This window comes from Octopus bimaculoides, chromosome 16, assembly GCF_001194135.2.
Source record: "Octopus bimaculoides isolate UCB-OBI-ISO-001 chromosome 16, ASM119413v2, whole genome shotgun sequence".
NCBI classification, from domain to species: Eukaryota; Metazoa; Mollusca; class Cephalopoda; order Octopoda; family Octopodidae; genus Octopus; species Octopus bimaculoides.
In genome coordinates, this window is record NC_068996.1 from 56,073,193 (window position 1) to 56,088,506 (window position 15,314).

General features: G+C 37.2%; 1 protein-coding gene across 3 annotated transcripts in view; it reads right to left on the bottom strand.

The window, feature by feature from the left end:
- Window positions 1-15,314, bottom strand: part of LOC106868853 (serine/threonine-protein kinase DCLK2) — a 200,615-nt gene that overhangs the window by 49,841 nt on the left and 135,460 nt on the right. For all 3 annotated transcript variants that reach the window (XM_014914296.2, XM_052973788.1, XM_014914295.2), the window contains 7 exons: window positions 14,499-14,618; window positions 11,969-12,115; window positions 10,602-10,735; window positions 6,473-6,550; window positions 3,905-4,001; window positions 3,106-3,186; window positions 787-885 (listed from right to left, as the gene is read on the bottom strand). In XM_014914296.2, the coding sequence (XP_014769782.1) occupies window positions 787-885; window positions 3,106-3,186; window positions 3,905-4,001; window positions 6,473-6,550; window positions 10,602-10,735; window positions 11,969-12,115; window positions 14,499-14,618 (756 nt within the window). The remainder of the gene's footprint in view (window positions 1-786; window positions 886-3,105; window positions 3,187-3,904; window positions 4,002-6,472; window positions 6,551-10,601; window positions 10,736-11,968; window positions 12,116-14,498; window positions 14,619-15,314) is intronic.

Below are 15,314 nucleotides of genomic sequence, written 5' to 3' on the forward strand. Positions count from 1 at the left end.
TATATATATATATATATATATATATTACACACTCACTCAAGCACACACACACACACACACACACAAAGAGTCATAGACACAATGAGTTTCCTCTTTGTATTTCTCAGCCAAGTTCCACTAAACTAGCAACTGGTCACCCCTATCAGTGTTTTTCTTTCTTTTCTTTTAGATGTCCAGAGTGTTGGGCATATTCAGTCATGTCCTTCCACAATTCTCTTTTCTTTATTTTCTGAATCCTCTTCCTGATGTTTGATGCCTTTTCCTTCCAAAGATTTCATCAAGCTTGACATCCATGTCATCTTTCTTCTTCCTCTGCTTCTTTCCCTTTCAATCTTTCCAGTCATCTCTAAATTCTCCAGGCCTTCTTTCCTCATCACATAACCAAGATATCTCAGCTGTTTGGCCCTTATCTCATGAATCAGTTTCCTATTTACTGCAGCCCAAGGCATCACTTATTCATTACCCAATCTAATAATATCATTTCCACCACCCAATTCTCACCCTCATCACTTCTTCTCCAGCTACCTTTACACAATATGTCTTCCTCCCCACCCCCACCTGGGACAAAAGATTTGTTCCTTTGCTTTTAGTAGGCATGAAATTGATACAGTAACAGAATACAATCTACAGATTGTTCTGCTGATAATTCCATTCCTTATTCATTCAGACATATCCAAAAATTATGGTACTATGAAAGAAACGCAGTTTCAAACTCCAATCTCAAAATTTTAAAATATTTAAAAAGAAATTTGTCTTTTCATATTATTTGAAGAATTTTTCACTTACTGCAATAACTGCCAGGCCACCTTTTGGTTTTTTGGTACGTGTGAAATATTGGTTCAGTTCCCTGGCCACATGTAACTTGTCATCTTTTGCAGTATCATTCTGGAAAATAAGAGAAAAGAAAAGTATTAACATGTTTTCATAGCAAATCATATTACTCCAGTGGTAGCTCATGTATAGGCACTGCGAAACTGCAGCTCCCCCTATTTCCACTTGATATTATTGATAACCTTTCATATAATGAGTCCTTTTTTCCTTTAATTCTATTTTTATACTTGTACATTATATAATCCTTAAGCCTAATATCAGTAGTCTTCCCCTAGTTTACGAAAAAAATACAAACATCCTTCTATAGAACTGTGCGACACCGTGTTTGGCTGTTGTGTGCATGCTCACATGTCCGAGACAGGAAGCTGCACATCAGAGAGAAAGAGCACTGTGGTTCATGCAGTGCCGACCTGAGTGAGTTGGTGAAAGGTAGTGTTTCTTTTGACTCTGCATGTGTTGTGTTTAAAAACGTGTTTATATTCATGAACGTGATAAAGTGTAGAATTAGATTATTATCCTGCTTCCAGCTACAATGTTGCTGCCAGGATTCGAAAAATAAGGCAGATTTTCCCCCCTTATTTTGTGATTTAGGGGGAATTTTTGAAAAACAAGGGGGATTTGCGGTGGTGTTCAGTGAACAAATCAAACACAGTATCTGGCAGAGGATAAAACATGAACCGATCAAGTTTATGTATAAACTTTCTTTTTATATGTTTGTTTCCTTTTACACAGTATTGAAACGATTAAACTTTTTCTGAAGCAGCATCCCTACTAATTTTATCTAGGAGCCACCACTGTATAACTTCAAGAGAACACAAGAATTTACATTATTCTCATCGTTTCAAAAGAGCTGGCATTATTCCTTTTACTTTTTACCCCCATCCCCACCACCAAACTTCCTTATTTCTCTTCTTTATGAGATCTGATCAAAATGAATCTGGATCGTTACTATGGTAACAGAGCTAAAGTACAGAGAAGGAAGCTGCTTGTCACAGATTGATCTTGAACTCTGTTTCCTATGCACTCAATAAGTTGTAACGGTGTCACTCATTTCTATTGTTTATAGCAGTAAAGTGTGTAGAGTTTGGTCGTTTCAAAAAGAAGATCAGGTTTCAGCCGTGCAGAATCTTCTTGATTGTGTTGAGCAAGATGAAAACACTTTGAAAATGATAACAGGTCATGGGTGAATGGTTATGATCCTGAAACCAAGGCTCAGTCTTTGCTGTGAAAGAACACCAACAAGATGTCAAGGAAATCCAAGAGAATGCAATGAGACAGTTGTTCACTATCTTCCCCCACCCCCCAAAAAAAGGAAAAAAGGAGTCCCAAGAATGTTTTCATAAATGGAAACAATCTTGGATAAAGTGTGTGACTTCAGAAGGGAACTACTTCAAGCGAGGCTCAATTCTGCATCGCTAACCTGCTTCCTATAGCACCAGTCCTGATTTTGTTTTTTGATCAGACTTTGTATATTCTTGAAGATTTCGGTAAAAATCAATGTAAAAGCTAATCCATTTCACATTTTGTCAGACAAAACTCTGTGGTTAAGTAGTGTGCTTTGCAGTTACATAGGTTTTGTGTTTGAACACTCTGCATGGCAACTGGGGTGAGTTGAAGGATTGCCTTCTACTATAACCTCAGGCTGACCAATGTCTTCCAAGTAAAATTTAGTAGATGGAAATTTCACAGAAACCCATTGCATGTATGTGTACATGTGTTTATATATGTGTGTGTGCCTGTTTGTACATATACATAGATACATATATACACACACATACACATACATATATATTTATATATATGTGCAAAGACCCTTTTGGGTCATGAATGAGCATGGGATTACATCTAGAAAGTTCTCCTCCCAGGCACAAGTCCGGGCAAGATTGTTTTCCTGGAAGACCAGCAGTCACCCATGCATACCAGCCTCCCCTCTCCACACTGTTGTGAAGTGAACTTCTTAACAACATTACCATTCTTGCATTTATTAATTTTATTTCATTCTCCCCGTTTGCCTTCCCCTCCTTTACCTCTCTTTTCCTCTCTCTCTCCCTTTCAATTTTCTTTCTCTGTCTGCCTGTCTTTGTCCATCTGTCTTTGTCTGTCTGCCACTGTCTGTCACTATCTACCTGTCTATCTGCCTCTGTGACTCTATCTCCCCACATCTGACTCTCTCTCTCTCTATCTCTCTCTCTCTCTCTCTCTCTCTCTCTCCCTCTCCCTCTCTCTCTCTTAACACAGAATGCTGTATTTCAAAAAGGTTCTAAATAAACTTACAGCAACCCAAGGATGGTCCAGAACCTCAGCAGCAGAGTACCTCATTTCTGGATCCACCTGCAGCATGTGTTCAATCAAGTCCTGTATAAAAAAGAATAAAAAAAGAAAATGTTTCAAATCATACACAAATATTCGTTATTATAATTATTACACATGCAATATTAATGTATATCAAGTATACTAGCATTTTTAAAATTTATATTTATGTTTTTAACATTCCATTCTATATAAATCCTCACACTTTTCCTATGTCTTACTATTGTCCCTGTATTTGTCACCCTGGGGGCAAACAAAAGTAATCATCATTATCATTACCATTGTTATCACTGCCATTATTATTATTATTACTATTAAGGTGGTGAGCTGGCAGAATCATTTGCATGCCGGGCGAAATGCTTAGAGGTATTTCGCCTTCCACTATGTTCTGTGTTCAAATTCCGCCAAGGATGACTTTGCCTTTCATCCTTTCAGAGTCGTTAAAATAAGTACCAGTGCAACACTGGGGTCCCCTCTCCCAATTTCAAGCCTTGTGCCTATAGTAGAAAGGATTATTATTATTATTATATGTTTGACTTTTACTTTGCATTTGTACAAGTTGGGCTACTGATATGTTGGCCTGGTAATTCCTTGTTGATCTTGGGCTGCTATGATAAACCCTTTAAGCCAGAAGACACTAACCATTCATGGGAATTGAACTCACAACCTCATGATTGTGAGCCTGATGCTCTAACCATTGAGCCATGTGCCTTCACTGTGATATGTGTTAATGTTAAAATATATGTGTATACATGTGCCTTACCTTGGCTGAACTTGAAACTTCATCCCAGAATGGTGAAATGAATTCAAATTTTCCACTTAGGATCTTGTCAAATAATTCTTCTTGGTTGTTGCTTGGACTAAAAAGAGAAATTTCAACATTAAAGGCCATAATTCAGTTATGAATATCGTTTGCAAATTTGTACATTTTCTTATCTCGTAAGAACTCTTTCATTATGTTTCTCCTCTAATATTTCTTACTTGGAGAATTTCTGTAAATATGAAGTATATAAAAAAAGGGAAACAAGAGTCTTTACAATATTATTCTTCTCAAATTTCAGGTGGTGAGTTGGCAGAATCGTTAGCATGCCAGACAAAATGCTTAGCTACATTTCATCCATCTCCACATTCTATTCAAATTCCACCAAAATTAACTTTGCTTGTCATCCTGTTGGGATTGATAAAATAAATACCAGTTGAAAACTGGGGTTGTTGTAGAGCAGAGTCAGGGTAAGCTTCACCCAATTTAATCTAGTTGTTTTTTTTTATCTGTCTATATCGGAAGGGTTATTCATTAAGGTGATTATGTTTAATAGGAAATTTACTGACATTAGTAATAAGGATATAGATATAATTATGCACCCTAGGAAAATGCTTAGCTTGGTTCAGTTTCAAGAGAAAGCTGGCAAAAGTAATTGATATAGTAGAGCTAGAGATTTAAATGGTAAGAGGATGAGAGGAAGAAGAACAAGAACAGACGGCAAGGAGAGGGAGGAGGAATTCTATGACGTAGAGGGAATGAACAGAGGTAGACGTGTACGTATGAATATATATATATGTGTAGAAGGTTGAAAAGGAACACACGAGTTGATATATATGGAAAAAAAGTCAAGGTAGAAAATGTTAAAATAATTTTATAAAAAACATTTCAGTACCGGCTTCGGTCATTGAGATTTTTTCAACTAAGTATGGAAAACAATGAAATTTTGGAAAACTTAAAAGAAAAGTTTTTTTAAAAGAATATTTACATAGAATTCAAATACAAGGGGCATTTTCCTTGTTTCTGCTTGTCTCTGTCTCTCTTGTCTCTTAACTTTTGTGGGTTCAAGGGAGGTCGTTGTGAATTCTTGGTAGGGAAGAAGAAGAAGAATGTAGGGAAGTGCCATGATAGTAGTATGTTAAATGGTCAAGTGCCCTGAAAGTGTCCCATTGTGGATAGTAGTAGTGATTGAATTCTTGAGACATCTCTTTTGAATGTTTTGTTTATAAAATTTGCATAGGTGTTATTTGAAACAGCAATAGTGGTAAAGTTAGGAAGGAGGTGGTGGAGAGGAAGAAGACAAAGTAGAAGGAGAAAGAGAAGGGAGAATAAGAAGGAATGTAGGTAGTATGAATTAATGAATTCTTGGGAATCTTTTGAGTGTATTATTTTTAATATTTGCATATGTGTTTGTGTTATTCTAAGGCTGTGGTGGATATGTCATTTGTTGTAGATGCATTCAAAAGGGGTCTGTATTTTGTGATAAAGAACAACTCTTTGCTAATTCGCTGGCTACCGGTTGTATCGTCCCTGAATTAGAAGAGGGGAAAAATTCTGAAGCTTGGATTTTTGTTATTGGCACAAATATCGATGTGTTGGCTGAATGCTATTTTCCTGTTTTGGGGAATTTTGATCTGGGATCTGTGCAGAACCATTCTTTTTACATACACTGTTTTTTTATTTGGCCTATGTATTACTCTTGATACCCAGAGCAGGTTAGTGCGTATATCAGGTTTGCCAAAGCACATGTGAAGCTGCTTTCCCCAAAACAGAGAAATAGCATTCAGCCAACACATAGACATTTGTGCCAATGACAAAGATCCAAGCTTCAGAATTTTCTCCCTCTTCCAATTCAGGGACGATACAACCTGTAGCCAACGAATTAGTAAAGAGACTCTCTTTATTACAAAATACAGACCCCTTTTGAACACATCTACAACAAATGACATATCCACCACAGCCTTAGAATAACACAAACACACACGCAAATATTAAAAATGATACACTCAACAGATTCCCAAGATTTCATTAAAAAACAGTCCTAATCACTGCTATAATCCATACCAAGCCACTTTTAGGTCACTTGACCATTTAACATCCTACTGCTATCATACTACCTATATTCCTTCTTATTCTCCCTTCTTCTTCTTCTTCTTCTTCTTCTTCTTCTTCTTCTTCTTCTTCTTCTTCTTCTTCTTCTTCTTCTTCCCTACCAGGAATTCACAATGACCTCGAACCCACAAGAGTAAACAAGAGAGACAGAGACAGGCAGAAACAAGGAAAATGTCCCTTGTATTTGAATACTATGCAAATATTCTTTCAAAAAACCTTTTCTTTTAACTTTCCCAAAATTTAATTGTTTTCCATACTTACAGTTGAAAAAGTCTCAATGACTGAAACCGGTACTGAAATGCTTTTTATGATAAAATTATTTTAGCATTTTCTACCTTGACATTTTTTCCACACACACACACACACACACACACATATATATATATATATATATATATGTATGTATAATTTTTACATAAGGAAAACATTAATATGCATTCGTGCGTGTAAGGAACTGACCTGACAAATGGAGGAAATCCACAAAGTAAAATGTATGTGATTACACCTGCAGCCCACACATCCACCTTTAGGCCGTACCTGGATTAAAAAGGAAAATTTTCGGTTTTATTTTTGCTTTTTAATGTACCAACAAGTAAATATAAATTCATTTGTGGAGATGTAAAAACATGGAACTAAATATACAAGAAACAGGGTCTTTTCGAGTTAAAGGGAGAACACCTAGCAAAAAATTCCTTATGACATGCATTTATGTCCCTTTATTTTCAAAATTGAAACTTCGTCAGAATACCTTTCATCTTTCATGTTTAGAACAGATGCTGAGAGTTTGTGGTTATCTGACTTGGTGGTTGATGTGTGTATATATGTATGTTTGTACTAATTAATAATTTGTATTTCAGTGGTGAATATATGTTTTACATTAGTATACACGTTTGGGTGTTTACTCTGTTGTGTGTGTGTGTGTGTGTGTGTGTGTGTGTGTGTGTGTGTGTGCGTGTGTGTGTGTGTGCTTGTGTATGTGCTTGTGTGTGTGAGTGTGTGTGTGTGCGTGTGAGTGTGTGCGTCTGAGTATGAGTGTGTGTGAGTGAGTGTGTGTGTGTGTGTGTGTGTGTGTGCACGTGTTCATGCATTCCATCGCTAATAATTAATTGTTAATAGTTTTCCAAACCAATGAACAGAATCACAGCCCCTACCCCGCCCACAATATAGGAGAATAATAATGGGCCATTTGTGACCATGTTCCAGAATTAGAAACAGCCTTATCATAGGATAGACAAGGTAGTATAGCACCTAGTTGTGTTTCATGGTTCTGTTGCTCTTGAAGTGACCCTATATCCCACTGTATGTATTTAACCTTTAACACATTGCATTTTCTCTAGAATTGTCTCCCCTGCCACCTTCCTGTTACTGCAAGGTTAAAAATTCATACAGTGACATACTGCACCTACAGTGTGTTAAAGGTCAATTATTTTACTTGTGGACACCTAATTCTATACTGATTCATCATCAACTTTGTGCATTGCATGGAGCCACTGAAGGCCAGATATGAAAACGCTGTGAATGGTACCACCAAAGAATTATTCTTTGCATTATGAATGGTTGTTATAAAAAAGATCACACTGGAGTGAAACCCTAATACCTACAGCAGGGTCTCAGAGAGTGTTGAATCAATCACACAACAAATAAAAAAAATACCTCTCAATTAATTGGTGTCATAAACTGTGCTCGTCTTTACGTTCTGAGTTCAAATCCTGTCGTGGTCGATTTTACTTTTCATTCTTTTGGAGGTTGATAAAATAAGTACCAAGTTGCACGCTGGAGTCGATGTAACTGACTTACACCCTCCTCTGTATTTGCTGGCATTGTGCCAAAGTTTTGAAAGCAATTCATAAATTCTTTAGGATAGAAATCTGTTCCTAATTTGTGCTACATATTTACAGTTAAGTGAACCATTTGAAAATTAAATGTATGAGCCATAAAATTAGCAAAATTGTTACAATATTGGTTAAGAATGTATTGTGGTGTTTATTCCAGTTTCTTTAGTCTGGGTTCAAATCCTGCTGAGGTCAACTTTGACATTGATAAAATACAATATGAGTTGAGAGCATTAGAGAGGTTGCTTTGCTATCATTTACAGACCTTTGAGTTCTGATAGCATCGCTTGTGACCACACTGCTACCAAACTGCCATTTCCTTGGGCAATATTCATGGCAGGCAGGAATACTTATAGGCATGGAGAACTTTTGGTTTTCCTTAAAAAAGATAACTTAACCCAGGAGGAACTTTCCATGTGCAGGCCCATGATCACTTGTGAAACCACGGAAGCCCTTGGGATATTGGCTGGGGATACAATGTAATACCTGTCTTGGAATATGCTTTCTTGTCAGGAATCCTTCCCACTTGCTTACTCATTCTCTCTTCAATTAATCTAGTTGTCATTGCCAGCCGAATCAACTGGTTCATAGATTACTTATAATGGATCATCATCATCAATTTTCCATGCTGACATAGGTTGGGCAATTTGACAGGAGCTGGAAAGGCTGGAGGGCTGCATCAGGCTCCATTTGTCTGTTTTTGGCATGGTTTCTATGTCTGGATGTTCTTCCTAATGCCAACCACTTAACAGAGTGTGGACTGGGTGTTTTTTTACATGGCATCAACACCAGTGGGATTGCCAAGTAACTTACAAAACAAAAACCTCTTTTCGGATAGAGGAATGCGAAGCGAAGGAAGTGGCTGTGTTAGAGGGACAGGGAGAGTTGTCTTAGAAGAGAAACTTGGCCTCCCTAATAGGACAAGGAAGGAAAGGAAGGTGGGAGAGATTTAGAGAGAGAGAGAGAGAGAGATAGAGAGAGAGATAGAGAGAGAGATAGAGAGAGATGGTATTGCAGATGGTATTGGAGTTTAGCCACAGTAATCAAAATTATGTATCTTTTACTTGTTTCAGTCATTGTACTATGAACATGCTGGGTCACCACCCTGAAGGGATTAGGATTAGTCAATCAGATCACTTTGAAGGGATTAGTTTTTTTTAAAGTTTGGTACTTATTCTATTGATATCTTTTGCCAAACTGCTAAATTATGTAAACAAACCAACACCAGTTGTCAAGTGGTGGGATATACACATACACACAGTGGTCTTCCATACAGTTTCCGTCTACCAAATCCACTCAGAAGGCATCTGGTCGGCCCAGGGCTATAGTAGAAGACACTTTCCCAAGGTGCCACAGACTGTGACTGAACCTGAAACTGCTTGACTGCAAAGTGAGTTTTTTAACCACACAGCCAAGTCTTGTCATTCTTTTGCTTAAAACCAGAATCAAGCATTAATCTTCCAATGACTTCTTGATTCTCATAGTCTTGGAAATAATTAATCTTCAGTTTATTTTTGGAAACTACATGATGTTGTAGCAGTGATTTGAAACTGAATTGCTAAATAACCGATCAAACCACAGTAAATTCATGTCATTGGTTTATTAAGTAACCAATCAGTGTCAAGTCATCATGTGATTCAACCATCCAGAATTTTGTCCTTGTGCCCTATAAAAAGTTGCTTTTTGGCTGCAATCACGAAAGGTTGAGGCAGTTACCTGATGTCTCTGTTCTCATCATCACATCCAGCTGATTAAGACAGATGGCAGTCAGTAGACATGAGTCTGCATCACCACAAATATAGTGCAATTATTTCCCAGTTGTGACGGACCAGCCACAGATTGCTATATCAGTCAACTAGCCATAAACTCAGGGCTGTTGCTAAGCCCCTGCAACCCTTGTGGTTGCAGGGGCTTAGCAACAGGAAAATCGTTGGTGCTGGAATCATGAAATACAAGATGGCTGAGTCTTTTACATGAAACCTACATACATTACAGTACATGTACTCTGTGGTTGAGAGGCCCCATGTTAAGATCAAAGTACATAGATGAGTCATCTACTTATTTTGGTTAAGATTTTGAACAAGAATTAAATTATTTATGTTAACTGAAAATTTTAAAAAATAGAATGGTAATACATTGTACCAGTAAAAGTTCTTGTAAAAATATTACATTGTGCCACAAACGTGAACCAGACTCTGTGGATTGTCTATGATATCTATTGAACACGAACTTAGCTCTCAGCTTGATTATTCAGAACTGATCAATGATTTCACAAAGTGAAAAGTGCACCGTGTTTGTCTTTGAAAGTTGCCTGGATTATAAAAATGCTTTTTTATTCATATCTGGAAGTTTTAAATAAACCTAAATAAATTTAACTTGTACTTTTAAAGATGTTCTTTAGGATAATGTGAAATATTGAACTTCAGATGGAATAAAGTAAAATATAGCTATGAATAAAAGGTGCAAAGATTATGAATTTTGATTGAAGGGATGGGCTCTTGAAACAAAAAGTTGCAGGGTATCTCTAAAATTCCAAGCAGAATGTCTCTCCCAGTATGTAATTATTTCTGTTAGTATTTGTAAAAGACAAACACATTCAAAACTCTTATGTGAGGTAATAAAACCCTCAGTTGATTATTTTCAGACATTGTCAGTCACTTCTCCATGCATCCCAAGGAATACATTTTCATTTAGCAACACAACAAAAGCAACAACTACCTCTATGACAACAACCAAGTAACAATATAAACACTTACCCTTTTTCTGACAGAATGTCCGGAGCCACATAAGTTGGTGTTCCACAAACAACAAACAATGGTTGTTTTGCATCGGTTGCTAATCCGAAATCTCCAAGTTTCAGTGCTTTTGTTCCATCATTCATCTCGCAGACCTAAAAAAAGAATAAAATGAAATCACAAGATGGCTTTTTTGCTTTTATAATTTGAAGATCTTGGCAGGAATAAATAATCATTCTAAGGAATATTCCAATGAGGAATTAATCTTTCATAAAAAAGTAGGAAAATCGTTGGTGCTGGAATCATGAAATACAAAATGGCTTAGTCTTTTATATGAAACCTACATACATTACTAAGTGATATACTGGTGGAGTTGTTAAAGCACTGAAAAGGATGGCTTATAGTATTCTTTCTGATTTTTCTTTGCTTTGAAAAGTCTTGCCAAGGTCAATTTTACCATTCAATCTTCCAGATCCGTAGTATAGAAGTAAAGCAAAGACCTTTCCCGAGTCAGTATGACTTGGGAAGGGCTAGTTTCTTGGTTTCCTTGCATATATATTCCCCACCTGGATGGGACGTTGGTCCATTGCAACATTACACATTTTTGTCAGCTGAGTGGACTGAAGCAACGTGAATGGAAGTGTTCAAGGTTCCTTACATGATGCTTTTAAAGAGTCCATGTCTTACATGAGTAAAGGAGAGATGTCAGCACATACATTACACAGCAACTTTTGTTTGTCTTGTGATGACATGTTGGGGTCAGATACAAGACCGAAAATCCTTGAAGGAATCAATTCCCTTCTGAAGCCTTAAAGATATTTCATAATCCAAGGATCAAGAATGGTTGAGTGTGATGCCCAGGTAGGCTTTCAGTACTGTTGTTTCAAGAAAGATGGTTTCACATGTAGGTTTCCTGGCACAGAATGGAACATTAGAACAGATTTATCCAGGCTGATACATAGCATGAATGTCCTGCAGGATGCAGAGATATGATCCCTGAGAATTCAACTGGATGACCAACTAAATATTTACCACATGCTATATAGAATATGTAAAATATGGGAAGTCAAATGGGAAAGCAATGCTTATCATTGCTACATATGGAAGGAACAAATAAAGGAAGAAGTAAGTATTTTGGAAAAAACATGCATTTTTCATGCAGAATTTAATCAATCTGCTTGAAAATGCACCACTAGTGTATTGAATGAAGGAAGCTTGATCTGCAATATTTGTGATCTTGTATGTCTATCAAGAGCTGGAATCATTTGTCATCAGTGGAGACACAACAAGTGTGAAGAGTATAATTCTGAGTGTGCAATGGTGTTAATGATAAGCGATGGTTTTCCTCAGTCATGACGGATAGCCATCATGTATGTATTTATATTTACCAATAGATTCTCTGGTTTTACATCTCTGTGGACAATTCCAGCTGCATGCAGGTAAGCTAGTGCACTGAGGAGGTTGTGTGTCATTCTGCTAGCAGTTCTCTCGGTGTATTTTGTTGCAGTAGTTATTAATTCAAACAGGTCCCCTCCCTTTAAAGAAGAAAGTGAAAAAGTGGAGTTTAGATAGATAACAACAACAACAACAACAATAAAGACAATAAAAAACTCCCAAAATTAACTTAATGAGAGAATGAGGCTAGAATAACAATGGCAACAACATCAAAAAGGAAGAGAATATTGATAGATCAATTGGAAATGTAATCTTGGTATCAAAAACAGCAGCAAGAAATATGTAACATTAAAAAGAACAACAACAGGGCACTAGTGTAGCTAGAGGGGTGCAGTAAGGGCAGTCTGCCCTGAGCGGCACTTTTAAAAGGGCAGCACTTCTGGGTCTGCTGTAGGCAATATGTGCTTTTTGTGAGGTCCCGGGGAGGCAAATGGAACGGCCACCCTGGGCGGCACACTCTTCTAGCCAAATATAATAACTGTATCGTGATTTCCGGGTTATTTCCCTTCATCAGCACAGAATAATTGTTCGGCTAGAGGTGGCGCTGCCAAATTCTCATTCAAAACGAAGGGAAATAATCCAGAAATCGCAATACACAGATATTGTTTTGAGCTGAGTGGGGGTGCTAGATTCCCTTGTTCGAAAATATAAGGACACAAATCGTATCATATAGCCAACTGGAGACAATGTCTCCTGGGGCTAAATTACAGCAACATTCATCCTAAACCAGGACTACCATGTTATGTTGGCTAATAATCTTTAATACATTTTGAATTGTTCTCAAATTTTGATGAGGTAGACATATCCTAAGCCCATAAAAATGTGGAGCAGAGTCAGACTGTTTGCATGTGTTTGTGTATGTGTGTGCATGTGCGTGTGTGTGTGCACGTGCATGTATTTAAATGCTTTCAAAATATTATTTGGTTTGACTTCACTATTATAAATTTATATAACATATGTACATACATATATAGATACACACACACACACACACACAAGAATATAAGAAAGGTTTCTCAAAAAATATCCGTCCTCATTTTTTCCTACACACACTCACACATAAACACACACACACACACACACACACAAATACACTACACACACACACATACTCACACATGCACATACACTCTCTCCCTCACATGCACAGACACACTTTCTCTCCTCTGTTTCCTTCTCTTTCTCTCCTTCTCTCCCTCTTCTCCCCCCCCCCCCCCCCTCTCAGACGTACATACACAAACTCACAAAACGCTCAGCTTGTGACAACAGAAATACTTCACTATCAACCAGTGAGTACTTTTGAAGGAAATGGACAAGACAAGAATAACAAAATAGTTGACAGCATCCTTCCTTTACCAATATAGACTTCATAGTTCCCATGGTAATGATTTATTGCGTTGAATCAAAGGTTTTTAGAATATCTTGGTAACTAATTTGGTTTATTCTCCTCAAGTTACAATAAAAGCAACATAACATTCAGAGTAGAGGCTATTGTGTTGCATCATCTGAAGCCACCTTTCTGCCAGTTCTTGGATCCCATACTGATACAAGTTCTTTGAGGTAAAGAACTCTGTCATTGTAGCTTCCACCTTGTCTTGATTGACAAAGTGTAGTAAGCACAGGAAGTGAGCCATGGATTGGAGCCGGTAATAATCTGAGGGAGCTACAGATTGAGTGTTGTATCCATTTGATTCTCTTGAGTTCCTGCAGTTTACTCCAGGCCATTCTAGTGGTATGAAGTATTGTGTTGCTGAAGACCTCGCTTTCTGTTAACCAATGCTGGGTATTTTTACCACACAATGGCATACATCCATTCCAACTGTTCAGAGTACAGGATGGCATCCATGGTTCGACTGTCTGGAATGAACTCATAGTAAATTATCCCCTCATAATTCCTCCAGATGCTAAGTATCACCTTGTGTTTGAAATGCCCATGTTTGGCAACAGGTTCCAAAAGCTGGCCCTTACTTAACCACTGCTTATGCACATTAGGAATGCAGAGAAATATCTCCTTTGGATTATTTGTTCTGATCCTTGTTTCACTTTCTGCTCTCACAAGACTTCATCAACGGAAAAGAGGTGGAAACCTCAGAGAAGGAATTCTTTACCTTCAAAGACAAAGACTGATATCAGTGTGGAATCAAAGAAATGGCAGAAAGGTGGCTCCAGACTGGGCAATACGATAGCCTCTCTTTGAATGTTAAGCTCTTTTTGTTGTAATTTGATGAATAAAGCAAATAAGTTTCACAAAATATTGAAAAACTTCCGATTCAACACAATAGAATGTTTTTTTTCTTCTTAAAGATAGTCTTAAAGTAAGTTGCAAAGAGTTATAAAAACAAATTAATGATAAATAATGAATGTTTCTAAGATTAATTTTATAAGTGTTTTGAGACATTGAGAATGGTGAATTCAAAGACTATTACAATTGTGTTACAACTTTGGCAAAGAGTTTTTACTTACTTTTACCAATTCCATGACGAGAAATAGTTGATCAGGTGAATCAAATTCTTCAATAAGACGGATGATGTTTGGATGTTTTGCTTTTCTTAGAATGGAGACTTCATTTTCAATCATTTGAACCTATTGCAAAATACATAAAACACATAAGAAAATGCACACTCTCTCTCTCTCTTTCTCTTTCTCTCTCTCTCTCTCTTTCTCACTTACACACACGCAAGCACACATACACACACAAACACACACACACAAACACACACATACACATACACACACATACACATGCACACGCATGCACACACACACACACACAAGAATACGAGAAGAAAGGTTTCTCAAACATATCCATCCTCAAAATTATTCCTACATACAAAGAACCATGACTACATTATCTAAAGTATTCCCATTTTCATAACATACAAGACGTATCAGCCTTTGCCTTTCCCTTGGATAACATTAGAGGGCATGGAGAGGTGGGGGCTGGTAGGCATCTGTGACTGCTGGTCTTTCAGAAACATCCTTGCCTGGACATGTGTCTCAGAGGGAAAATTTCTAGGTTCTAGCCCCTTTGGACATTCATGACCAAAGGGGCTCTTTACCATCTTTATACGCACACACACACACACACACACACACACACACACACACACACACACACACACACATATATATATATATATATATATATAAAGTTAAAGAAGTGATTTTAAATTCTCAATCGCAGAATAATGCTAATAATATAGCCTGAACAGGATAAGCTACCCCTATTTTGCAGAGAAATGTGTAGGTGGCTATATATATATATGTATGTATGTATGT